This window comes from Narcine bancroftii, chromosome 9 (assembly GCF_036971445.1).
Source record: "Narcine bancroftii isolate sNarBan1 chromosome 9, sNarBan1.hap1, whole genome shotgun sequence".
In the NCBI taxonomy this organism is placed as follows: domain Eukaryota; kingdom Metazoa; phylum Chordata; class Chondrichthyes; order Torpediniformes; family Narcinidae; genus Narcine; species Narcine bancroftii.
The window spans coordinates 39,463,045-39,490,728 of NC_091477.1; the positions used below are offsets into that span (position 1 = coordinate 39,463,045).

The 27,684-nt window shown below is 42.9% G+C and overlaps 1 protein-coding gene across 2 annotated transcripts; it reads right to left on the bottom strand.

Moving 5' to 3' along the window:
• Positions 1-11,633: 11,633 nt before the first annotated feature.
• Positions 11,634-26,817, bottom strand: stc2a (stanniocalcin 2a). 2 transcript variants are annotated; one of them, XM_069898855.1, is made up of 5 exons: positions 26,283-26,817; positions 24,168-26,149; positions 22,738-22,880; positions 22,339-22,550; positions 11,634-18,034 (listed from the first exon to the last, which is right to left on the bottom strand). In XM_069898855.1, exons 2-5 carry the CDS (start codon positions 24,517-24,519, stop codon positions 17,623-17,625), a joined length of 1,119 nt encoding a protein of 372 aa, XP_069754956.1. In that variant the 5' UTR covers positions 24,520-26,149; positions 26,283-26,817; the 3' UTR covers positions 11,634-17,622. The 2 variants fall into 2 exon arrangements, with proteins under 2 accessions (XP_069754956.1, XP_069754955.1); XM_069898854.1 differs by having other exon boundaries at positions 26,238-26,817.
• Between the last annotated feature and the right edge of the window lie 867 nt (positions 26,818-27,684).

Sequence of the window (27,684 nt, forward strand, 5' to 3'; positions counted from 1 at the left end):
AACAACACCTCATCTTCTGTTTAGGCACCCTCCAACCTGATGGCATTAGCATCGACTTCTCTGGCTTTTGTTAACCCCCCCCCACCTCCCCGCTCCCTTCACCCCCACCTTTCTTCTCTTCCCTGTCACCGTTCCCCAGTTCTGTCCATCTCTCTCTCTCTCTCTCTCTCTCTCTCTTCCCTTTTCCCTCTCTCTACTTTCACAGAGCCAAAGTCAATTCTTACTTCTCCTTTTCTAATATTGAATTTGTTGATCTGGATGTCCCCACCCAGCTTTGTATATATTTTGAGTCTTCCTGTTCTCTGCTTATTCTTTTGCTTATTCATTGAAAAAGTGCTCAGGCCAAAATGCCAGTAATATTTTTCTTTGGCTTGGCTTCGCGGACGAAGATTTATGGAGGGGGTAAAAAGTCCACGTCAGCTGCAGACTCGTTTGTGGCTGACAAGTCCGATGCGGGACAGGCAGACACGATTGCAGCGGTTGCAGGGGAAAATTGGTTGGTTGGGGATGGGTGTTGGGGTTTTCCTCCTTTGCCTTTTGTCAGTGAGGTAGGCTCTGCGGTCTTCTTCAAAGGAGGTTGCTGCCCGCCAAACTGTGAGGCGCCAAGATGCACGGTTTGAGGCGATATCAGCCCACTGGCGGTGGTCAATGTGGCAGGCACCAAGAGATTTCTTTAGGCAGTCCTTGTACCTTTTCTTTGGTGCACCTCTGTCACGGTGGCCAGTGGAGAGCTCGCCATATAACACGATCTTGGGAAGGCGATGGTCCTCCATTCTGGAGACGTGACCCATCCAGCGCAGCTGGATCTTCAGCAGCGTGGACTCGATGCTGTCGACCTCTGCCATCTCGAGTACTTCGACGTTAGGGATGTAAGCGCTCCAATGGATGTTGAGGATGGAGCGGAGACAACGCTGGTGGAAGCGTTCTAGGAGCCGTAGGTGGTGCCGGTAGAGGACCCATGATTCGGAGCCGAACAGGAGTGTGGGTATGACAACGGCTCTGTATACGCTTATCTTTGTGAGGTTTTTCAGTTGGTTGTTTTTCCAGACTCTTTTGTGTAGTCTTCCAAAGGCGCCATTTGCCTTGGCGAGTCTGTTGTCTATCTCATTGTCGATCCTTGCATCTGATGAAATGGTGCAGCCGAGATAGGTAAACTGGTTGACCGTTTTGAGTTTTGTGTGCCCGATGGAGATATTTTTACCTCTTATGGATACTACAAGACTGGCTGAGTTCCTTCAGCATTTCTGTGTATTATTTCTACAATCACAGCATCTGCAGACTTTTGTGTTTCACAAAATCAAACTGTGTACAGGTTATGGAATAGCACTGATTATAATAATACTTAATTTCTGAGATTAATCTATTTTCAACCACACTAACAAAATGCCACCAGATTGCCTCTTTTAAATGCTGGAGATCAAGTCGTATTTTACAATGCAAAGCTGTAAACTAAATTCTGTTCACAAGTGCTACTTAATCACATCGGTTCTTGGAAGATTTTACAGTCAGCAGTATTTAAATGAGTTTGAGTGGAATGTTCAGCCAAAAACGTCAGCTCTGAAGTTGAACACAAATTGTTCCCTGAGAGCTGACTGTACCCAGAGTGGAAATCCCACCTTCATTCAATGCCATATGGCCCCATCCCAGTAAATTGTACAAAGGAATTGAGGCACGCACAATATGTGGACTCTTTCCTAATCTGTTGAATTCCAAATCTCAGCCACTTCATTTGTATGCTGCTCAGAGTGAGGCATCCTCTGATCTTGGGTCTGCTATCAGTTAGTGGAATAGTACATTTTGGGAAAACATGAAAGGGTAACATCTTTTCTTAGAACTTAATTGAAGCAAATGGTTTAGAATACAGTCAACTCTGGAACATGAACTTTTAACCATTTGGGTGGGAGTCAAGTGGAATCACTTGTACTATTGGTTTGCACAAGATATTTACATTTCTGTTATGATTGCTTCCCCTCTACATGCTAGTTATATCACGGTGTTTGCAATTGCTTGGTGCTTGATACATAGCAGCTGGTGAGAAAATAATGCCTGATCATTTAGGCTCAATTTTACTGTTAATGTTTTATCTGAACATACATTTGAAAATGACATGGTGCTGCTGTTAGGTCTCAGCTTGAGGCAGAAATTCATTACATTTGAGATATTGAAGGAGAATTAATAGAGCTGAATTTCTCTTGGCTGGTTTCTCTTATTCTGCTCTCTGTGAATTTGATGTAATCTGAAAGTCTGCAGTGTGACACATAAATTACACAACCCCCCACACCTTGATTTGTAGTAGCTCCTAGTTAAACAATATCTTGACTATACATTCAATTCATGTTTTCAAATCCATCAGCAGTTTTACTGGTCCAGATTTCCATGATCTTCTCAACCCTGCATCCCTCTATCCTCTGAGATATTGGTGATCTTCTCATTCTGGACTTCACTGATTTATTAACTCTGCCATTGCAGGCTGCTCCTGGAGCTCTGAAACTCTCAAACTTCTCTCTCGGTCACTCAGCCTCTAGATGCTTGAATGTGAAGATTGCCAGTGATGAACTGCACTGACTAAGGCACTGTGAAATGTTAAAGATAAGTAGAAACACCACTCATACATGAAAAACAAATGGTAATTTGATCCCTAAACATACTTGATTTTAATCTTTTCACCATCTTCAGCTCTATCCATTGAACTGTCAAGGCCATAAGCTTTGGACTTGCTGGAACAAAATTTTCCAACCTCATTAACTCTCTCTGTCTGGAAGGCGCTTTGTAAATCTGACCTCTTTGACTATCTTTGGTCATTTGCCTTAATATGTCATTTATGTGGCTACATCCCAAACTTTATTCATTAACATTTCAGTTAACCAAATTGTTATCTTAAAGGCATCATAATACAACTTGTTGTGCTGTTGGAGGTGAAAAGGTTTACTCTACTTGCATGCCATTATCTGAATTTGGCTTTACCCCAGGCATGGCAAGTAAATCAGTTTCTTTTCGAACCAGAAAGATAGTCACTTAAAGTTTTATGTTTTCTGTTTCAATTCCTGTTCTGAAGTAACTTTAATTCAACTTGTTCTTGCAGGTTTATTTTTTAAAAACGTAGTTACTCTGTGATAGTACAGATTCTATCACCAATTTGTATATGTACAGATTGTAGTGTAGGATGACTGTGATTGGCTGAGAGTGTAGCCACACCTACTGGCAGGTCTTAAAGGGTTGCTCCTAGCCAGACCAGGTCATTCTGGACTGGTCGACCTACTTGTGATATGCTCCAGTCTTTTAGTTAATAAAAGCCTTGGTTTGGATCAACAAGTCTTTGGTTCTTTCGACACGCTCTCCATCCTCATACACATCTTTATTATCCTTCTTTGTGCAGATTTGCTTGGGAGGGATAGGACATTGGGAGATTTTCTGAGTGGCCTTGCGAATGTGTTTTAATTCTGCTTTTTTATTGTGAGAATCCCAAAGGGTCATACACTATTTCAGTATTTGGGGGAGGAAATCATCTTGAGATTTAATTTGCTAACTTATTATTCTTCTACATTTCTGAACTGAGTGTTGCATTAAGGCTGCCCAGAAGCTTTAATTGTTTTTATTCTTCACTGGAGTCAATATCACCCCAAAGCACATTGAGAATTGGTCATGCAACATGGAGTTAAACACATATAGAGATGGAAATAGTAAATTTCCTTCCCTGGAGAATATTAATGAACTAGTCAGCTTTTTATGTCAAGGCAACTGCTTTCAAGGTCACTTTTCTGGCACTGGTTCACATTCCTTGCTTTCATAAAGAATAACTCATGGAAAAAATGAAGTAACCATGTTAGCTCTGAGCTGCATATTTGCTAAAAAAAATGACTTAAATATGGATTGATTTTGTGAAAGCTACATTCACTATATTTATTTAGTTATTGTTCTTTGAAAGTTTGCCTTTTTATGGGATGTGTGAAACATTCTTTACTCCAATCCAATCCTACTCGGGCCTCCTCCTTCATATTTTGGTCCTCTTTTTTGTGACTGCTTTCATAATGTTTTTGCCTTGAATTAAAAAAAAATAAGTTGGCTTGTAATATTCACCTTTTCCTCAACTTCACATGTCCATTCTTCCCATTTCTATCCTCAACTTTTATATCTTTATTTCAGGAGATGGGCAAACTACATCTATCACAAACTCCTGACTCTTCCAACTATTTATTCATTGCCTCCACTGAGTGTGGAGCAGTCCAGTCTCCATCACTTAGACTCAGCATGGAAATAGGCTTTTTGGTCCATGGAGTCTGATACACCATCATTTACATTAATCCCATTTTATCTTCCCTTTATTCTTATCAACTCACCCCATATTCTACCCCTCATTTACATCTTGGGGTAATTTACAGTGGCTAATTAACCTACCAACCCTCAAGTCTTTGTAAAGTGGGAGGAATCTGGGACATTCTGAGGAAACCCACACGGTCACAGCAAAACAGCACTGGAGATCAAATGCTCTAATAACTGTGACACTGTGTTAGTGCTTCAATGCTACAAGATGTGCTTTCCTTTTGGCCTTACCTTTCTGCACTTAACATTTTCCAGTTCTCATGTAGTATCAATAAGCTGCAGCTTCAACTCACTTTACAAATGCTCTCCAAACTGAAGGGTATTTCCATCACTTTCAACTTTTGATTCTTTTGTCCACTCACGTTTTTGACTAAGAGGTAATTATTACCAGGATGTAAAGTAGGCAAAGTTCTCTGCTAATTATTGTCATTGTGGCTGTCCCTCATAGTCAAGGATGATGGCCTTCATTCCATTGATCCATAGAACAAAGACACTGTACATGTATTTGTTTAACATGTACCTGATGTTGCACTCCAAGAAGCACATGATACTTCACAAATCAACCAACTAATTCCAATAGCTTGAAAACCACGATGAATGGAGCTGATGGATTTGTGGCAGCCTTTGTCCGCCTTAACAGCCATTGAGTTCAGAGTAACTTTGTCCACCTGTTGAAGACTTGGTTGAATTGTTCTTTGTCAGGGACCTCACCCTCAACCTTACTGCTATGGGTGACCCTACCAAGAGCATAGCTCCAGATGGCATCATTCTCGGGATCACAGGACCACGACAAGGTGACAATCTTGCTAATATAATTTGCGTAAATGGACAGGGTTAAAGCATAAAACATTGTTAAAGTGACACTTTCTATATTAACAATTGAGTGTTAAAAAAACAATTTGCCTATTTTCAATAGCTCTGATACAAATGGGGAAGATTTTTAGCTTGATGTTTTCCTATGAAATAAATATTAATTTACAGAGGATATTGTGTTCTCTGTTCTTCTTGAAAGAAAACACCTTAGAGTCCTTAGGCAAGGACTCTGAATAAGGTTAAAAGATTATTTAAATTCTTCTGTTACATCTGACATAGGCATTACAATTCCCAATCGATTTATGTTCCCTTTTGATGAACATAAGTGTTGAATATTTTTCAAGTTTCTTTTGTGCAGTTTGCTTAGATTTTTAGCTTGAAATCTTGCCATTAATTTGGGCTGTATTCAACCCCTTAATTTGAGTGCATCGTTTAAGTTGAGCCTCTGATGCAGCATGCAATGAGAGCTGCAATCTTTGGAGAGGATACTCAAATCAGGACATTTATTAACCACTCAGATGGAAGCAAAATATCCAATGGAACCATTTCAAAGAGGAGTAGAGATCTTGGTCAACATCATGGGGAGGGGGGGCATTTGCAGGCCATGGCCCCCCCAAATGAGTTATTGTGCCCCCCCATCCACACCACTAGCTTCACTAGGGGGTTGTAGTCTGCACCAAGTGACCACATCAGAGAAGGTGTCACCAAAATGAATCACGTGGTTTCATCTCAATATAACTAAATCCAGAGCAGCTGGTCATCATCAGCGTGTTTGCGGATATGGTTGTTGAAAATTCCTACATGCCAACTCCAGTTCCTACATCACCACAGTGATTGGATTTCCAAAATTCCATTATATACTCTGAGGTTGTAAACAGTACAATGCAAATTCAAATCTCTCTTCATTTGATAAGTTTTGCAAATGTTCAAACTGGTTTGAAATTGGCAAAGAAAGTATCACCAACAAACGATCAGAATTCCAGATGTGGCACATTGCTTTCAAACATTAATATGCTTGAGAAAATTGTGTTGGACAGGATTTTAAACTAAATAGTGGGGGCGGGGGGTTCAAAAGATTGGAGAGAGATGGACAAAGCGAAAGAGAAGAGTATGGATAAAGTAAAAGCAAAAGTTCAAAAAGAGAAAAGTAAGAGTAGAGGGGATAAAAGTCAAATACAACTGAGGCAAAGATGGCTGGACTTTAGAAGCACCATGGGTATAAGGGGCACTTTATGTGAATGCTCATAGTATTTAAAATAAGGACAATGAAATTGTGGCATGTCAGTACAAAGGGGTATGATTTAATGGTCATTACAGAACCCCAATTGCAGCATGGAGAGGATTAGGAATTATATATGCAAGGATATCAGATAATAAAGAAGGACAGGTAGGAAGGTAAGGGAGGTGAGGTAACGCTCTTAGTTAAAGATGAGACCAGAGCAATAGTGAGAGATGATGCAAGATCTAATGAGCAAAATGTTGAGTCAATTTGGGTAGAGATTAGGAATAGTTAAGGGGAAGAAAATCACTGGTGGGAGTGGTCTATAGACCACTCGATAATAACATTACAGTGGCACAGCAATAAACCAAGAAATATTGGAGGCATGCAATTTTCGTGGGGGAGACAGGTAAAATTAACGATCTTGTAGTTAGGGATCCTTTTGGAAAGAGTGATCATAGTATGATTGAGTTTCTCATACAAGTGGAGGGCACAATAGTTCAGTCTAAAACCAATGCATTATGCCTAATCACAGGAAAGTACAAGTAGATGAGGGAGGAGTTGGCTGGAAGGCTATATGGAGGGATGGTTGAGGAACAGTGGAAGACTTTCAAAGAGATTTTTCACAGTGCTCAACAAAAGTATATTCCAGTTAAATGCAAGGACAGCCAGACACAGATAACTAAGGAAACAAAGGAAGGCGTCAAACTAAAAGCTTGCGTGTACAAAGCTGCCAAGAACAGTGGGAAACTAGAAGATTGGGAAAACTTTAAGAAGCAACAAAGAACCATGGAATGAGCAATAAGGAGTGGGAAATAGACTAGGAGAAAAATGAGCACAACATATAAAAACGGACAGTAAAAATTTTATAATGATATAAAGTGCAAAAGGGAAGCTAAAGTGAAGGTTGGTCCATTGGATGATGAGAAGGGGGCATTGATATTGGGTAATGAGGAAATGGCTGAGGCTTTGAATGACTATTTTGTGTCAGTATTCATGTTGGAGGACATGTTGAACATGCCAAAGACATGTTATGGATGTGATGGGAGGTGAGGACCTGAATGTAATAGCTATCACTAAAGAGGTAATACTCAGAAAATGAGGATATAAAGGTAGATAATCCCCTGGTGCTGAATGCATCTCAGGGTACTGAAAGAAATGGCAGAAATTATAGTCGAGGCTTTAGTGATAATTTACCAAAATTCTCTGGACACTGAGAAGGTCCCGGTGGATTGGAAAACAGTGAGAATCACGCAACTATTCAAAAAAGGTAGGCAAAAGGACAGTTAGTTTAACATCTGTAATTGGGGAAAATGCTTGAAACTATCATTAAAGAAGAAATAGTGAGGCATCTGGAGTGAAATTGATCCATCAGGCAGATGCAGCATGGATTCAGGTCCTGTTTGGCAAATTTACTGGAATTCTTTGAGGATATAATGAAGACATTGGACATTGTTTACCTGGATTTACAGAAGGTGTTTGATAAGGAGCCGCATAAAAGACTTGTATGGAAGATAAGGATACTGTTGGGTCAACGTCATGGGGGGGGGGGGCATTTGCAGGCCATGGCCCCCCAAAATGAGTTATTGTGTCCCCCCCCATCCACACCACTAGCTTCACTAGGGGGTTGTAGTCTGCACCAAGTGACACCATCAGAGAAGGTGTCAGCAAAATGAATCACGTGGTTTCATCTCAACGTGCCTGTTCATTTGTCTGAAGCGCCAGAGGGAGGGGGAAATGTGACAGCATGGCAGACGGAGTAGGCCCATGGCAGGTATTGCACCCACTCCCCCTCCCACCACTGAATGAGTTCACGAACAGCAGTCTGTGCACCCCCCACAATTACCCTAATGCCCCCTGATCAGATCTGATGTTGACTCTGGTTGGGAATGATGTATTAGCATGGACAGAGGATTCGTTAACCAATGGAAAGCAGAGAGTTGGGGTACAGTGCTGTTTTTCTGGTTGGCAATCGGTGGTGAGTGGGGTGCTGCAGGGGTTGGTGCTGGGCCCACAACTGTTCACAAACTAAATAAATGATCTGGAAGAGAGAAGACTGTAGTGTATTTATGTTTGCTGATGACACTAAATTGAGTGGAAAAGCAAATTGTGCAGAGGATATGGAGAGAGTCTACAGAGAGATATAGATAGGTTAATTAAGGGGGCAAGTGCCTGGCAGATGGAGTACAATGTTAGCAAATGTGAGGTTATCCACTTTAGAAGGAAAAATGGAAGATCAGATTATTATTTAAATGACAAGCGATTGCAGCATGCTGTTGCGCAGAAGGACTTGGAAGTGCTTGTGCATGAATCACGAAAGGTTTCAGATGCAGCAGGCTATCAAGAAGGCAAATATAATATTGTCCATTGCTAGAGCGAGGGTGGGAAGTTACGGTGCAAGGTACTGGTGAGGCCACATGTGGAGTACTGCAATGACTTGCAGCCTCCTTGCTTTAGGAAGGATGTACTGGGTTTGGAGGCAGTGCAGAGGTGTTCATCAGGTTGATTCCAAAAATGAAAGGGTTAGCCTAAAAGGAGAGATTGAGTCATCTGGGACTGTACTCGCTGAAATTTAGTGGAATGAGAGGGGATCTTATAGAAACATATAAAATTATGAAAGGCATAGATATGATCGAGGAAGGTAAGTTGTTTCCATTAGTAGGGGAGACAAAAACTAAGGGATATAGCCTCAAGATTCAGGGTTGTAGATTAGAGATGAGGAAGAACTGGTTTTCCCAGAGTGTGGTGAATCTGTGAAATTTGCTGCCCATTGAAGCAGTGGGGGTGACCTCAGTAAATATATTTCAGTTAAGGTTGGATAGATTTTTACATAGTAGATTACCCCTCCACCATCAGACTCCTCAACAACAAACTCAATCAAAGACTCATTTTAAGGACTCTTACTTGTGCACTTTATTGATTTTTTAAAAATTCTCTTTGTATTGCATGGTCAATTTGCTTACATTTGTTATCTGTTAAGAGTTCTTTATTTATTTACATGTGTACGCTGTGTACAGTTTTTCATGCACTACCAATAAGTGATAATTTTGCCTTGCCCGCAGAAAAAAGAATCTCAGGGTTGTATGTGATGTCATGTATGTACTCTGGCAATAAATCTGAAATATGGAATTAAGGGATATGGGGAAAAGGCAGATAGGTGGAGCTGAGCCTATCATCAGATCAGCCATGATCTCATTGAATGGTTCCATGGGCTGGATGGGCTCCTGATCCTATTTCTTACATTCTTATGTTAATATATGGCAGGGCGATCAACACACACAAGCAAAGGATTGAGAGGATGATTTGGCAGGGAATGTTTTCTTCGGTGAGGTTATCTCATCATGCAGGGCAGTTTCATAAAAAGCATTCCTTATTTCAGGTAGAAGTGAATATTTCTTCTCTCAGATGGTCATGAGTTTTTGGAATTCTCTTCCCAAGAGAACTGTGGAGGTAGTCATTGAAAATATTCACAAGAGTGAGTGACAGACATTTAAATCACAGGGGATCCAATAGTTAATGACAGTGAGCAGAAAAGTGATGTTTAGGACTAAATCAGCCATTGATTGGCAGAACAGAATCAAGGGGTTGAATTACCCACTCCTGTTCCTATTATCTTCTGGTGTCTCTGTTCTGCCATTCATTCTGTGGATAGAGATACCTCTGCAATGCTTTCTTCTCATTGACTTTCACACCATTGTATTCCCATCCCATTTTCATTTAGCAAACCTATCACCACGATCGTTTACAGCCAAATAATGCATTCTTGTATACACATATTTAACAGACAATTCCTCTGTTCATTATTGTCATGGAGAATATTCTTCTTTGACAATTAATATACACAAGGTGCAATGAACTATAGTGAGATTAATTTAATTCAATAGCTATGAGATGTTTATACAGCAATAGATCAAATTACTTTACAATGAGCAGATTTAAGAGTAAGTATCGGCCAAAGCACAGGGCATTTTTAAATAGTGCCATTGGATATTTTCTGTTAACTTGATCGGACCTTTCACAATATCGCCTCATATTTTCACTGATCTTCACTATGATTTCTTTTGTAGAAACACAATAATGAATGATTTGAGTTATTTTTTTCTCTCACTTTTAACTCATTTGAACAAAATAAGGAAAAATTAGAAAGCAAAGATAGAGTAGGTATTACAAATGTTTCAAAATTATTGTCTGAAAGGTTGGTGGAGTTTATTAGATAGCTTTGTGTTGCACTTTTAAATCTACTCACATTTATTGAATTATCTTACTGTGATATTGATATTTCTTGCATCAAAGACTATTACCTAACAACTTCAAAAGTTCAGGGAGTAGAACTCCCTTCGACCTCTGAATGGTCTAATCTTAAAAGTATATTGATAAAGTCATTATCATTTATAAAAAGGAATTTAATTTTAAAAAATGCAGAGAAATTTAGAAATGTAAATCTTAAAAATGTTTCATTAAGTCTTACATTTTCATCTTAATACGTTCTGCATATTGCACGAAGAATATTTTATCTAGTGGTAACATTCAATGAAAGTACCGTAAATACGCGTGTATAATGCGTTTCGAGTATAATGTGACCCCCATTTTTTGAGGGGGAAAAGGGAGAAAAATTTTCCCGTGTATATGATCCCCCTTTTTATTGGCCCAAAATCTCTCCCCTCACGCCTGCCTGATTCGCGCTGCCATCTCTCTTCCCCCTTGCCCACCTGAGTCACGCTGCCGTCTCTCTCCCCCGCCTGCCCAAGTTGCAATGCCTTCTCTCTCCCTCCCTTGCCTGCCCGATTCGTGCTGCCATCTTTCTTTCCTCTCGCTCGCCCGATTTGTGCTACTGTCTCTCTTCCCCCTCGCCTGCCCGAGTTACGCTCCCATCTCTCTCCCCCCTTGTCTGCCCGAATCACGCTGCTGTCTTTCTCTCTCCCCTGCCCACCCAAGTCGCACTGCTGTCTCTCTCCCCCCTCACCTGCCCAATTCGCGCTGCCGTCTCTCTCCCCCCCACCCAATCTAGTCGCGCTGTCGTCAACGTAGATGGCTGCTGATAATCTTACTGATCATTAAACCTGGCAGACAAAAAATTGTTAAAATAATAACCTCGTGTATAATGCGACCACCTACTTTGAGCTCAAATTTTGGTACAAAGTTTTTCGCATTATTCACGCACATTTATGGTAATTGCACAGTTACATTTATTATGAACCAGAAGAAACAATTGCAGTCTTTTTCAGTATATGTAGTGTGTATATTTATTACCTGCTGAGTGTAGAAGTACTTTCAACTGCAATTGTTTTCAATTTACAATTTATTGTTCACAAAGACATTTTTAATGAAACAGCAGTAAACTAAGCATGAAAAGTGTAAAGAAGCATGCAGGAAACAATCCAAATTAACCAAAATATATGTCAAAGACGAAAACAGACAATTCTCACAGCTTCAAATGAAAAAGCTCATAGAGGACAATAGATTATTCATTTTACAGTAACGATTATATTACATGATTTATCTTCAGGTGTGTCTTATATAGTAATGAAACAGCATTGTGAGGTAGCACACTCTAATCAAATGAGAGTGGATCAAGTTGTTCCTGTTTTGGTGACCTTGGGGTTTACTTATTGTAATGTATGAAAAGTATAAAAGTTTTTTTAATATTTTATATAGAAAATGAGTCACTGTTAATGGATTCTAAACTAATAATATATTTGTGTGTTGAGGTTTGAACATTCTGTAGTGATCTACCTTTGAACGTTATGTCAGGTAAATTGGAGAAAACGTCAAGTAATCAAACAAGAACAATGCAACTGAAACCATCCAGAACTTTTTGGAAAGGCCTGCTGGATCTATACATAAATGCCAGAAGCAGAATTGTTTACATTCTTGCTGAAGTCTGATGACATCAATAATTATCAACTGATAGCATAGATTTCATCTTTATTATTAAACTGTGGCGGTAGCCATTAGGCAGGCGAACCAGCCTCGGTTGTCACGCACATGGCAGGTCAGCCGGCCAAAATGGCACCATTGGGGGTTTCCTCCCGACCTCGGCACCGGGCTCAGAAGCCCACGCTTGGGGACCCACGAGACACCCCGGTGACGTCGGGGTCCCTGAGCGCAGTTCTCAGCCAGGTTCAGGCTGGGAGTATAAGACCAGCGAGGCAGCCTGCAATAAATCAGTTTTGCTCACTGAATTCAACCCCTCTGGTTGTGTGATCCTTCAGTTAGCAGTGTAGCCGCCGCTACAATTGGTGACCCCGACAGGTTCAAACATCTTTGAACCCAACATGAACGCACCTTCGATCAATGCTATAGCTATCAAGCTTCCTGACTTCTGGGTTCAGGAGCTGGAGACCAGGTTCAGCCATGCAGAGGCTCAGTTTCACCTCCACCAGATTTCATCGGATTCAACCAAGTTTTACCATGTGGTTGCCGCCCTCAACCAGGCCACCGCCAGATGAGTGCTGCACATCATTCAGCACCCACCCGCAGAGGATAAGTACGGGATCATCAAGCAGGTACTCACCTGCTCCCTCGGCCTCTCCAGGCACCAGCGTGCCGCTCGGATGCTGTGCCTTGACTCCTTGGGGGACATAACTCCAATCGAGTTAATGGACAAGATGCTCGCACTCATGGGTGATCACACCAACTGCTCACTCTTCGAGTGCATCTTCCTCGACCATTTGCCTGAAGACATCCGGCTGTTACTGTCCCAGGAGAGCTTCATCGACCCTAGGAAGGTCGCTCAAAAGGCTCAGGAGCTATGGCTTGAACGATTCCCGGAGGGCTCAGCAGTCATGGACATGACCATGCCAAGCCTTCTTCTATTGCTGCATTGGAAAACCCGGCCCCTGCAGGGGCCTCAAAGAGCATAGCCAGAAGCAAGTCATCCACTTCAGGCCTCTGCTTCTTCCACCAGCGCTGGGGAGCCAAGGCTCAGAAGTGTCATCAGCCCTGCTCATTCCAGGGAAACAAGCAGGGTGGGTGCTGTTAATGGCTATGGTGGCTGGCCAAGAACACAGCCTTCTCTACCTGCGGGATTCTGTCAGTGGCCGACGCTTCCTCATCGACATCGGGGCCCAGATCAGCGTCATCCCGGCCACAGCCATCGAGTCCCAGAACTGGCCTTGAGAGTCTCCCCTCCATGCAGCCAATTCGACGGAGATCCAAACATATGGAGACAAAACCGTCCACTTCCAGATCGGCCAGCAGAAGTTCTCATGGAGGTTCACCGTTTCATCCCTTCCAACCGCCATCCTGAGCGTCAACTTCCTCCTCGCCCATGAACTCCTGGTCGACATTCGAGGTAGGCGACTGGTGGATGCCCATACCTTCCAATCCGTACGCCTCCCACACAGAACAGCCACAGATGGCCACGGTCAGCACGCCCAAGGACGAATTTCAGCGTATCCTGGACGAGTTCACGTCCTTCCTCAAGCCACAGTTCTCCACTGCCTCACCATGCCACGGGGTGTTTTATTACATCCCCACCCAAGGCCTGCTGGTCCACGCCAAGGCACGCTGGCTCCCATCGGATAAGCTCCAGATAGCGAAGGAAGAGTTCTCGCATCTGCAGGAGCTGGGGATCATTCGACGCTCCAACAGTCCTTGGGCCTCACCACTCCACCTGATCCCGAAAGCTTCCGGTGACTGGTGCCCCTGCGGAGATTATCGATGGCTTAGTGACACGACAGTACCTGACCGTTACCCGATCTCTCACATCCAGGACTTTATGGCCAATCTTCAGGGCACGAGGGTATTCTCCAAGGTCGACCTGGTGTGCGGGTATCACCAAATCCCAGTGTATCCCGAGGACATACCCAAAACAGCCATCCTCACTCCCTTCGGTTTGTTCGAGTTCCTACGCATGCCGTTCGGTCTCAAGAACGCCGCACAGACCTTCCAGCGCCTTTTGGACACAATGGGAAGGGATTTGAATTTTGTATTCATTTACCTCGATGACATCCTTGTCGCCAGCAGAGACCAGGCACAACACGTCTCACCTGCGCACTCTCTTCTCCCGACTGGCCGACTTTGGCCTAACAATTAATCCGGCCAATTGCCAGTTCGGGAAAGAGTCCATGCAGTTCCTGAGCCATACCATCACAGCCGAAGGAGCCACACCTGCCGCTACGAAGGTCGCTGTAATCAGGGAGTTCTCACGCTTCAGGACAACCTCAAGGGGCTACAGGAGTTCACGGGTATGGTCAATTTCTATAACCGATTCATCCCAGGAGCTACGCGCATCATGCAGCCGCTATTCGCCCTAATCGCAGCCAAGCACAAAATGCTCACCTGGATCCCAGAGGCCTGCAGTGCATTCGAGGCCACCAAGGACGCCCTCACGAAGGCTACCATGCTCGCCCACCAATATGCATATGGCGCTCTCCGTCGATGCCTCTGCCACAGCTGTCAGCGCTGTCCTGAAGAAGCAGGTGAACAGACAATGGAAGCCGCTGGCATTCTTCAGCCGGAGTGGTTCCAGGACCTCCCGACTCCTCACGGTGATGGCACCATCCTGTGCGATGTCTCCATGGGCACCCCGCGACTAGTGGTTCCCCAGCAGTGGCGCAGGCAAGTCTTCCACCATATCCATGACCTTTCCCACCCTTCCATCAGGTCCACAGTCTGTATGGTGGCAGAACGTTTCATCTGGCATGGGCTTTGGAAGCAGATTGCGGACTGGGCGAGAACCTGCACCCATTGCCAGCTTTCCAAGGTACACAGGCACACCAGAGCGCCCGTACAAGATTTCAAATATGTCCAGGAATGGTTCAGCCACATACACGTGGACATCGTCGGACCCTTACCCGTTTCCCGAGATAACTGTTACCTTTCCACAGTGGTAGACCGCACCACTCATTGACCCGAGGCAATCCCGATGCCAGATGCCTCCACGGACTCCTGGTCCTGAGCGCTTTTGAACGGTTGGGTTGCCCTGTTCGGCGTCCCGAACCACCTCACCAGTGATCGGGGTGCCCAGTTCACCTCTGTGCTCTGGGCACAGATCGCCAACAGGCTGGGGGATCGAGCTGCATCACACCACGGCCTATTACCCACAGGTCAATGGGGTAGTCGAGCGATTGCACCGCCACCCCGACTGGGTGGATGCTGCCTTGGGTGCTCCTGTGCATCCGCTCGACACCCAAAGAAGACCTATAGGCGTCATCAGCCAAGCTGGTCTATGGTGCACTGCTAGCTCTACCCGGTGAGTCACCGCGCTGTCTGCTTTCCCGCCTCCGGGCCCAGTTGAACTCCTTCACACCCCCACTGCCGCCGAGACACGGGATACAGGCCTCTTACGTCCCCAGCGAGCTGTACTCTGCAGAGTACCTTTTTATCAGGTGGGGCCCGACCACAGCAGCTCTACAAAGGCCATACGAAGGGCTGTACAAAGTTTTCCAGCGTTCAGGATCCACTTTCACACTGGACATCAGTGGTAAGAGGGAACTATTTATGGTGGACTGGTTAAAGCCAGCCCACCTTGACTCAATGGAACCAGTAGTTGTGGTCCAACCCAAGAAGCGAGGCCGCCCGGCAAAAAAGGACATTAATGCCGATTCTGGGGGAGGGGAGCCATGTGGCAATACGCCATTAGGCAGACGAACCGGCCCCACTTGTCACGCACGTGGCAGGGCAGCCAGCCAAAATGGCGTCGTCGGTGGTTTCCTTCCGACCTCGGCACCGGGCTCAGAAGCCCACGCTTGGGGACCCACTTGACACCCCAGTGACGTTGGGGCCTCCCAGCGTGGTTCTCAGCCAGGTCCGGGCTGGGAGTATAAGACCAGCCAGGCAGCCTGCAATAAATCAGTTTTTCTCACTGAACTCAACCCGTCTGGTTGTGCGATCCTTCAGTTAGCAGAGTAGCCACCGCTACAAAACAATATTTTGTTGGCAGTAGTTCTCATAGGAACTTAGTACCTAGATATTGTAATAGATTATATTATTTTGTGTATCTGACAAAATTAGGAAACCTTTGATCATTTGAATACAAAACAATTTTATTATTAAGCAAAACCATTGCATAATCATTGCCATGGTCAATCCTAGAATGGCCCTATTGGGTGGTTCTTATATCTTGGAAATGAATATACTGATGTGGGAGATATCAGTTGCAATCATCCAGGTGGTCTTATTGCTCAAAATTGGTAGTCTATCTACACCAGTGGTCCTCAACATTTTTCCTTCCACTTACATACCACCTAAAGTAATCTCTAACTAACCACAGAGCATCTATGGTGGTCAGTCAGGGATTACTTAAAATGGTATGTGAGTGGAAAGAAAAAGGTTGAGAACCATTGATCTGAAGAAGGAGGTAATCTGGTAGCACAACACAGATGGTTGAATCATGTTAATGAGCCCATACCAATGAAACAGATTAAACAAAAAGCATAAATTACAAATTCCTGGTCAGGGAGAGATTATTTTTGAAGATGACTTTGCAATGCAGAGTAAATTGATGTGTGCATTTAAGAAACAATAAAACTCTTGTGACAGTAATAGTTCACTTAATGCTATAGAATATATATTTTATATTTCCTATTTTACTAATAATTGTTATAAATTTGCCAGAATTATACTTCGAAGACAGAAAAGATACCAACACTAAATAAGTGTCTATTACAACAAAATTTAATGATATTCTAGTGAAAACTATCAATTGTTTTTGTTAGGCTTGTATACGGTGTTTAATAAATAATGAATTAATGATTACCAATAAAATAATAGAATTATATAAAATTAAAATAGGTAGTATAGGAAAATGTACTAGTGGTATGAATATGTACAACACAGGAAATAGTTTAATTTACCTTTTCCAACTGGTAAATTGATGATACAGAAACTACAATAAATAGCAATGTTAAATATTTACAAAACAGAATAAATGTGATCAGTAGATGAACATGTAGATCTTTGCAAAAGCTTTACCTTTTACAAAATTACCCAAGAAATTTCTAATAATAGATGTTGTCCTGAAGTAAAGTGTTCTGATTTTGTTTAAAGTTATAAAGGAAACTTCCATGCATGCTGAGGTGACTTGTTGAGCAAGACAAATTGATATAATGTTTAGTTTCAAGTACAGGGATATATGCTGCACTGCATTCTAGGAACTGTCGTGTTCTTTTATTGTGAGTGGAAATGAAATAGAGAAACTGACTGCTAAATTGGACTACAATTCCCAGAATATTTTGCATGTAACACATATCGTATTTAGGATATGAACGTTGGAATGTCCGTAAGAAGGAAATGGGTGCATGGAGCCTCCTAATCACTAAGGGGCTTCACCTTCTTATGTCTGATAACTCAATGGAATCACCAACATGAGCATGTTCCTCGGTTGTTCGCCTTGAGACCTGGCTAGCACCTCGGGCACGTACATGGGCATTCGGGTGAATTTTTCCAATTTTTTCCTTTTCACCTTTAGGGTTCCTAGCATTCTCCCTGTCATACTCTAGGTAGTTTACATCTGCACTCCCCTTGTTGCCCTTGCGATTGTCTCCCTTCTTTTTGTCAGGAACTGCGGTTGTTGGGGTGACTTGATCAGTCTGTTTGATGGAAGAGCAAGAATCCACTTGAAAAATTTGCCTGAGAAATACCAGATTCTGACTAAATCGGGATCTCACACTTTTCTTTACAGCTTCCATAATATCTTCATGACAATGGAACAGAGCCTTTATAAACTCCAGATATGACCTATTTATAAAAAACAATGACAAATAATGTAAATATACTGTTTTCAAACATGTACATTATTACTGGGATATAGAGCAGTTAAGATGACATCATATCTTTATTATTTATACTTTTTCTTTTAACAAGAGGGATTAAAACTTTATTGATAGCACAAAACCTATGATGAACATTCATTCTTACATTAGAATTGGTAAATCTCCCATTTTGCATCCCCTGTGTCTGAACAAGTAGAATTTAGTTACCTAATCTTAGTCAATAAATGACTTTGTAACATATTTAAATAAATTATTCACAATGCAGGTGTGAAGTTTGGACACAACATCCAAAGAATGGTAATTGTGTTTACAATTTTGTTGAATGAATTAGCTGAATAATATCTTACAAGCATAATAAGTGTTTACCCATTAATAGCACATCAGAAACTATAACTTGATAACAATCCAACATCTGCATCCTCCTCAGGGACCATTCTTTATCTGTTAGCATTGGTGACTAGTTCTGCTGAGGTTATTTTAATGTAGTGTTAGAATTCTTATTCATTTTCTAAATCACTCCTCCGATCATCATCCAAGTCCTATTTTGTCTTTTGTCATTGATTAAACTCCAGTTTAAGTGCCTCCAGTTGCTCACACACCTTCAGGACACATAATCTCTGGGTTATTTAAAATTTGAGTAACTGCATCATAACATCCCTTACCATTTCTCGACTTCCTTGAAACAATACGAATCATATTCTTAAAAGATGCCAAAATAAGAAAAAGAAGCCCCTCAGATGTTACAGATTAAAACTACGAACATAAAATGCTAAAATTACTCTGAAGATCAGCCAGCATTTGTATAGGAAGAAACAGAGTTAATGTTTCTGGCTGATGAATTTTCATCAGAGAGATTCTCTTCAAAAGTCCGAGATGCGTTTCCAGCATTTTTACAGCTTTATTTCCTTAGACCAAATATTTCTGTTGATTCATAATTATATCAGTGTCAAAGACTTATTTCCCAGAGATATAAGCAAAGTTTTTAGCCTTAAATGTTGTTGATTTTATCTTTTTATCATGTCAACTTCTTTGATCTTACTTTCTCATCTGACCTCAATTCAAAAACCCTGCAATTACTTCATTTCTACTGCTGCCTCCAGGAATGGTCAAAGGTGCTTTTTGTTGGCTATGTGATGCAATCTATGCTGCAAACCTACACAGGCAAGGCTTCTTGACTCTTCCTCTGCTACATGGATGCTGCCTCATGGACCCATGATGATGTTGCCAACTTTATTCAATGCTGCTAACTTTCACCCCGTCCTCAGATTCACTTGGTCCATCTCTGGCAACACTCACCCATTTCCTTGATCTCTCCGTCATATCTGCTCCCAGGATGATGTCTTTCATTCCAGATCATCGGAGATGTTCTCCTCCCTCAAAAAAAATGTGGCAATCCTCTACTGACATCAACTCAGCCCTTAGCTACATCTCCACTCTTTCCCGTACATCTGCTCTAGCCCATTCTGCTCCTAGACAGAACAAGAACAGGATTCTCCTTGTCCTCACCTACTAACCCACCAGCCTCTGCATCCAACGTATCCTCTGCAATTTCCACCATCAGACAGATCTTCCCTTCTCCACCTTCCATAGGGACCGCTCCCTTCGTGATTCCCTTCTCCATTCATCCCTTCCCACTAATCACTCCCTTGATACCTATCCCTGTGACCACAAGAAATGCTATACTTGCACCCACATTTCCTCCCTCACCACCATTTGGGGCCCCAAACAGCCCTTCCAATTGAAGTAACACTTCACGTGAATCTGCAGAGATCATCTACTGCATTCAGTACCCTTTTCTCTGTTGATGCAATAGCGGTGGCCAACCATTTCAATTCCACCCCCCACTATCACACAGACATGTCTATCCATGGCATCCTGCGCTGCCAAACTGAGGCTACTGACATATTGGAGGTACATACCTAATATTCCGTCTGGGTACTCTCCAAATAGTTAGCATTAACATTGACCTCTGGTTTCCATTAGGACCCTTCTCTGTCCCCCCCCCCCCTCTCTCTCTCTCTCTATCCCTTTGTCTCCTTTCCTTCACTGCCAACCCCTTTCTCTCTTCATTCAGAGAGCCACCCCCTCCCCCATTCCTTCCCTGTGTTTATCTCTACTGTCCTCCCACCCATATCCATCCATGGCCTCTTGCCTGTGAGCTTGTGCTCTCCCTGCCATTCCCCCCACTATTTTATTCAGGCACCTGCCTGCTTTCTGGCTCATACCTTGACAACGGGTTCAGGCCCGAAACGTTAGGCTTTCTTGTTTAATTGCAGGATGGTGAGTTCTTTTCAGTGTCACATGTTTTTTTTTCTCATCAGGAACTCGCCAAAAGATATAATTTGCAAGTCTCAAATACCTAATGCTGGTGCAACAGCTACTAAATATCAAAATGTTTTCATTTCTAATTTTCCAGTCAGAATCAGAATTTATTGTCATGCAATTTGTTATTTTGTGGCAGCGTCACAGTGCAAACATTTCGAGAAACCACCTTACAAAATAGTGCCAGAAAAAGAAAAGCGAGGTTCATTGTCTTTCTCTGGCAATATTTTTACTTATTTTGAAATGTGGTTTCTCGAAATATTTGCACTGCAATGCTGCCACAAAACAAGGCATTTCATATTTATTTCACAGTCCATATTTATTGCTCAATTTCCTAATCTTTGATTTAACCTTATCCAGGATATTATATCTGGATCTTCCTGTATTTGTCAATTTTTAATCTTTAGGTTAAATTAAGGATTTTTTTTTCAACTTTGGACAAAACCACTCAGGACAGAAATGAGAAGACATTTTGTGGCTCAGAGGATGATTATCCTTTGGAATTCACAGCTTTAATGGGCTGGTAATGGTCAGTCATTGAGTATATCATCACAGAAATCAATATATTTTTGGATATGGGGGTTTAGTGCAGGAAAGTATCATCGAGGTAAAAGCTCAGCCTTAATTCGAATGAGTGGTGGAGTGGGCATAAATGATTGCATGGATTATTCCTGCCTAATTCTTATCTACTTACATGATCTTCAATATATATCTCTTCATAATGGCAGTTGTGAAATAATCACATTTCATTTATTTGTTTTTGCTAATAATTGTGCCAAAGGTTTGTAGTTTGAATTATTGGAATAAAGTTCAAAACAGATGTTGGTGAACATCTGGAACTCTCCACCTCAGTGGATTGTGGAGGATATATCTATTGGAGTATTTAAACAAGATGTAGACAAATCACTGACAGATTGAAGACTATGACGAACTGCCACTGCAAAGGAGATGCAGCATGGGCAAGATCAGCCACTATCATATTGAATAGTGGGGGAGACTTGAGAGACCAAGTGGCTTGCTTACTCCTGATTCTATTTCCTTTTGTTCAACTTCAAACAAATATTTTGATCTGCAAAGACTTGTAAAAACATTAATAATATTTTCAAAAGTAATTTCAGATCTGCTCAAGAAAGCCATGATTGTGTCTTCCAAGAGTGGATTGGTTGGTGTAGTGGTTAGCTCAGTGCCTTTACAGCATCACCGATCAGACCGGGGTTCGAGTCCCGCGCTGTCTGTAAAGAGTTTGTACATTCTCCCTGTGTCTGTGAGGGTTTTCTCTGGGGCCTTCGGTTTCGTCCCATCATTCAAAACATACTGGAGGTGTAGGCTAATGGGGTGTAAATTTGGTGGCCTGGACTCTTGGGCCAAAAGGGCCTGTTACTGGGCTGTACGTCTAAATTTAAAATTTGACTGCTTATCATGAAGTAAAAATGAAGAGAAGGTTGGTTAGAGTTCACAATGTTACATTTACTTTTCATTTCAGTTTTTAATTAAGGAAAGAGAGAACCAGTTTTCATGTCAAAAACTCTGTTTTAGATCAACATTGATATAATTTATATTAATTGATCTGTATCAATTCTGGAAGTATCCTCCCTTACTATTAATGCCTTGTTTTAACAGTGGCTATTTAGTGGAGGTGATTTTATTTCATTAGAAAATATAACTACTAAACAAGCTCCCTTTTCTTTGACCAATATTTAAGACATACATCCAGTTATCAGGGTAAAAATTGCAACTGTTCTGTGTCTGATCAAGTGCTTGTTTCCCATGATCTTTTGAAGCACCTTAAATGCTCTGTGCCTTATCTAGGCATGCCTTGAGTAAAATATACAGCACCCTTTGCCCAGAATTGTTAATAGGTTGTTGTATAATGTGATGCCAGCCTTACTCCATTGGATTGTTAGTTGCAGCCTAAACAAGCCATAAACAATCTCATTTACTGCTTACCCTTTGGAAAGCAAATGTTGAATGTGGATCATCTCAACGACCACGTTAATGTTCTCCTTAGCGGTGGAACAGAGGTCATGCTTAAGGTAGCAATCTTGCTGCAGCTGAGACACCATCTCTTGGATCGTGGAGCACTTGCGGCTGATACAGCTAAATTTTGCTCTCAATCCATGAGCCATACATTTCAGAGTATCTTTAATAAAAGATTTGCCCTGGACAGATTTAGAGAATATAACATTATAATTGTTTTGCAATGAACATGAATAATATATTTCATTATGATTTAAAAAAAAGGCTATACAAGAGTAACTCTGACAAATAGAAATGTTACTGTACTTATAAATATTGTGAGGGAAATTGCATGTTATTTTCAATCAGGCCTTTCTTTTGATTTATTACCTGTGCATCAAATCTCCCAGCATTGTGCAAGAATGCCAAACATATGTCATGTGGCCCATTGATTTCGCAGGAGTTGTTTTCAAAACATTGGAAAACTCCACAGCCAACGTCACCAGTGTTCACCAGGCAGTGCTGTATTTCAGCTAGAAATAGATATGAAAATGGTCACCAATTTAAAAAGCTGGTGGCCCCCAGCATTTCTCACCATTTGTGACAGCAAAGATCCTTTTATTTGATGTTAGGAACTTTGAGTTGTTGGGCTGTAGTGCAAGGTGCTCTATAAATACAAGGTCAAATCTGTTTTAACCCAGTCAAATTGAGAAAGTAGACCTGCTAAAGTTCCATTTCTAAAGAGGGAACAATTTGTTTTATTTGGTTCTAGATCTGCTTTACTAGCAAATGTAAAGTGTAGAGGACAACAGCACTTTGACTGATCAAGGACTACCTGCCAGGGTTCTCAGCTTCAAGCCCTGGAAACAATTGAACTCAGCACATACTTGGTACAGGTGTTGCTTGTTCTAGACTCACGGGCTGCTCAGCTGGCAATGAGCGCCTGTACTACCCTGCTCTTCTTCCCCTCTATCGCCCCCCTCCCTTCCTACCCTCTCCTCCACCCTCCCTCTGTTCCCCTTCCACTGTCCCCCTCCTCCCTCCCCTCTCTCCTCAACTCCCCTCCCTCCCTGTCTCTCTCCATCTCTTCCCTCTCCCCTCCCTCCCTGTCTCTCTCCATCTCTTCCCTCTCCCCTCCCTCTCTCTCTCCCCTCTTCTTTTTCTCCTCTCTTTATTAGTCACACAGTGTTCGCCAGTTAAATCCTTTGTAGCCACAAGTTTTGGGGCACGTGTTTGTTTCTCCTCCATTTCAGACAAATTCTTTTTTTTTCGGTTTCTTCCCCCCAAGTGCAACCCACCCTCCTTGGCTCCAAAGTGATTAATATGCTGACGAGATGTGCATGGTCGACACGCAGTCTCCCAGTGCGACACAATGCAATCTGTCCCTGGGACAATGATCCTTTGCAATTGTAACATGCTGCGCACCGTGCCCGCGTTTACTCCATTGGAATGGGGTTTGAAAATCATTTATCCCGGTTTCCCGAACTGCTGGGTCAACAGGGCCACTTTGATGACCGAAATCCTGAGAGCACTTGTTCGCATTACGTTCTCTTTGATCGTTTGCCATTTGTATGCTGCCTGCAGTCAGATATCCTGTCAGCCACCTAAAAACCAAGAGTGGAGGCTCTGGGTTGAACGGCGTTCCTGTGAATCGGCTCCACATTAAACCACGTTATTGCGGATCTCATGCAAGCATCTCGCCATTGACTTCCATTAGTGAAGATGGGTAACTTCAATCCTCCTTAAATGGATCCATGATCACACCGCACACGCAGATTAAACCTGCACAGCGGCAGCAGGAGCGGACTCGCACCACTTACCTGTATCCTGCAACGAAAGACGAGCTTTTTGCTGGTTGGCTAGTTTCCCCCGTTCGTGCTGGTTTTCCGGGAACTCGCCCGTTCCCAGAACGAGATCGGGCCGTGCAAAAATCAGCAGAATGATTGTCAGAACCTTCTCTAAAATGATCCTGTCCATTGCTGCGCTCTCTGAAGGCAGGAGCCAGGCGCGGTGCAAGTGACTGAGGCGAGCGGCTCGTCGCCTTTTTAGCTCCCAGGCAGGATCTGAACAGAAATCGAGAGAGAAGCAGAGAGGAGGGTGATTAAATAGACCAGGACCGTAGCCCCTGGCGTTCCTGTCACTTGAATGAAGGCAAAAAGCAGGTGTTGTCATTGGCTCGAACCAATCAGATGGCCAGAAACCATGTCCAAGTTTGACAAATCAGGATGGGAGGCGTCAGGCCCAATGCGACGCGATTCCACGCTGGGACCTCTGGAGAAAACTGAAAGGAGATCCTGTCAACTTTCCGCGCAGGGGACGTGCTGCAGGGTTGGGCTTCGGACCCGTTGACGCGCCGGAGCAAGAAGAATTACATCTGCTAGGAATCCACAGTCCCCGTCACGACGTGACTTTGACAGGTCCCAGTTTAGGGATGGAATCACAGAAGCGGAAGGAACCCCTTCGGCCCACTGCGAATGGGCTAACACCTTGAAAGGGCTATCCATTTCTCCCAGCCATGTGCTCCTTCTCAACATTCCGGCCAAAATCGAGCTCGGATACAAACATTTCTCAGCATTAAAAAAAAAAGTTGCCATTAAATCTGTTCCCGCTTTTCATTCGAGCCTTGTCGCCATCAATAAATCCTTCCCGGTATCTCGCTGCTCTAACAAAGGCAAGGGCGGGCGAATTGGCCCGAGCGCTCACACCCCCCTCCCCCGGGTTCCGCAGCGCTGGGGCGATGAAAGGATTGGTAAGTTGGAAAGCAGCGCCGCGTGTCGGCGATGTGCCAGAGCCCGATTAGGCCACCAGGTTCCACCGCAGGAAGACTCGGCCGGGCATTGTGTCTGCGCTCTCCCTCCGTTTGCCAGTTTGTGCCAACAATCACTTGCGAGTTGCCATTGAGCGATCCTGTTTTCTGCAGGATCCGAGAGATCATATGGAAAGTAGGATCTCTATTGGTTCATGTGGCCCTAGATCTCATTCCCTCTATCTTAGATGCACTGCATATTTGGCTCTTCCAATATAAACACAATCAGATCAGGGTTAGTGCGGATGAAAAATGTTCCGAAAGTAGCAAACAACGTGACAGGCTTTTATGCAATGAAGCCTCTACGAGAAAGCAACATCCTGTCCCAACCCGTTTGTTCTGGACTTTGTAGTAAATGCCGACAGGCTGAAACCATAGAGAAGCGAGAGGCACGAGTAATTCCTGGCAAGGGTTACATCATTCATCCATCAACAGCTGCTCCATTCAGAGAACAGACAGAAAGGATTCTTCAGAGATCGGCAAAGCTCGCCATGTGACTGGGATGAAGGAAACATTTGTGTACGTTTCAGTCTGGGCACATGCCCTCTTGAACATATAAGTTTGAAGCACTTGATCTGATAAACACTATAATGAGCAGAGTTGGAAGAAATTTTTATTTCTGGGCTCCGTGGCCGTCTGTTAACGCTTTCGTTCGTTCGTGTGGCGCTTTAGGAAAAGTTTTGATAACAGGATTTTTCCCTCCAGACAGATGAGCCACCGGACCTCAGATGCATTTTTCGGAGATCTGCAAAGTTTGGCCCTTTGTTCAACAGGAGTTGACCATCATCACATTGTTATTTGCTTTTGTCTGTCAGCGATCACCATGTGACATGCAACTGTTGATGAATTTTGTGGCACGTTTTTTGATTGTTAATACCCTTCCTACGATATGAATTTTATCAGATGGTAGTTAAATAAGCCACGTGCAGCGAAGTATTTGCGGGGTTGGGTGCTGAACTTTTTGATACATTTGTAGGTAGAAGTCATCCAAAATTGCTGCAAAACATTAAATTAGGTGATATTTCATATTTAATCGCAATATTTTAAGTGGTAAAAATTAATTGACACTGCATTCTGAACCTACTCAAACATTTCATGGATAGCGGGCAACGTTTCTTGCAGAATCTACCTCTTGCTCACGGAAATCAATTCGATAGATGAGCTTTCGTCGGATTTAAAATGTAATCGACCGAGCTTGTTCAAACCATCCAGTATCAAACTTTCACTTCAAGGGCAATCAATTAGCAAGTGAAATATACTTTATTGCTAAATATTTCCTGGCTCATGTTTCTTTCGGGATGCCAATGGGAATCGACTCGTGTTGGGTAAATCGAAACAGCATGTGAAATTTTAAATATTCTAACGGTATTGATAAATGTTACAGTGTCGCTCTGAAATCTTGCAAAATGAAAGAGCGTTTTAATATGGAGTGGGAGTTTAGAAGGCGCAGAGTCCAGGTAAGTTTCCAAGATGGATTTGCAGGGACGCTGTGGGACTTCTTTTTAACGAACGGCTCGGAGTTATTTCAAGAGGCGATAACTCTCGCAGCAGAGCCAATGAAGATCTCCAGACTCAACTCGAGTCTCCCTTCCACTGGAGCGTGTCCGAGGTCCAACCCCTCTTTAGAGCGAAGGGCGCACCCTCAGCAGCGGCCAATCGGAACGCAACCGGCTCCCGGGCAACCAAACCGCAACACAATGGAGCGTTTGTCACCAAAGCGCAGAGTCCCAACCAATCACAACGGCTTGAAAATGCTTCCCCACCACCCCCCCCCCCCTCTCTCTCCTCCCTCCCTTCCTTTCCCACCCCTCCCCCTTTCTCTTAGCATCGAGTCGGGCAACATCCATGGTGTGATAAATGGAAGCCGGGCTGTGATCTGCTTGTTTGAGTTCAGAATCGGTTCGGTTGCAAACTTGATTACATTTTACTAATTTACTAAAGTTTCTTCCGGACTCTGCATTTGTTTTGGATAAAATGCAATCTTTCATAATCTTGTAAATGTTTTGCTTCGGCATTTGTCGAATTCAGCAAGGACGACAGACAGAATGCTGAGTGACTGAAAGAGAAGGAAGAAGTGACCCTGGCCGCGTCGAATCAAACTTTTTGTTTAGTATTATTATGGAAATACAATTAATTGATTGCAAGAGCCACGTTCGATTTAAATTCTCTGATGCCTTTCTAATGGAAACTGTTCTCTGGAATACAGCACTGAATCAATGTGTGAAAGCTGTTCTCCCGACACTAGTTTAAAAGCCCTTTCGAGGCCACTTTTAGCCCCATCTTAAAATTAAAATCCTATCCGCAAATGCTGTTTCTATAATCCTCAATTGCCATCTGAATCTCGAAAAAAAGTGATTGTGACGATGTTTACTGTAATTTTGATGCTCTGGTCAATGATCAGTTTTGCATAATAGAGGGGGAATTCTTGCATTAAAAAAATGCACGGAACTGATACGAATGTAACAGTTTGGCCCAACTTTTTATTTTGGCCCCCAAGGAGTATTACAGAATGGCTTGTCAAATCCTCGAAT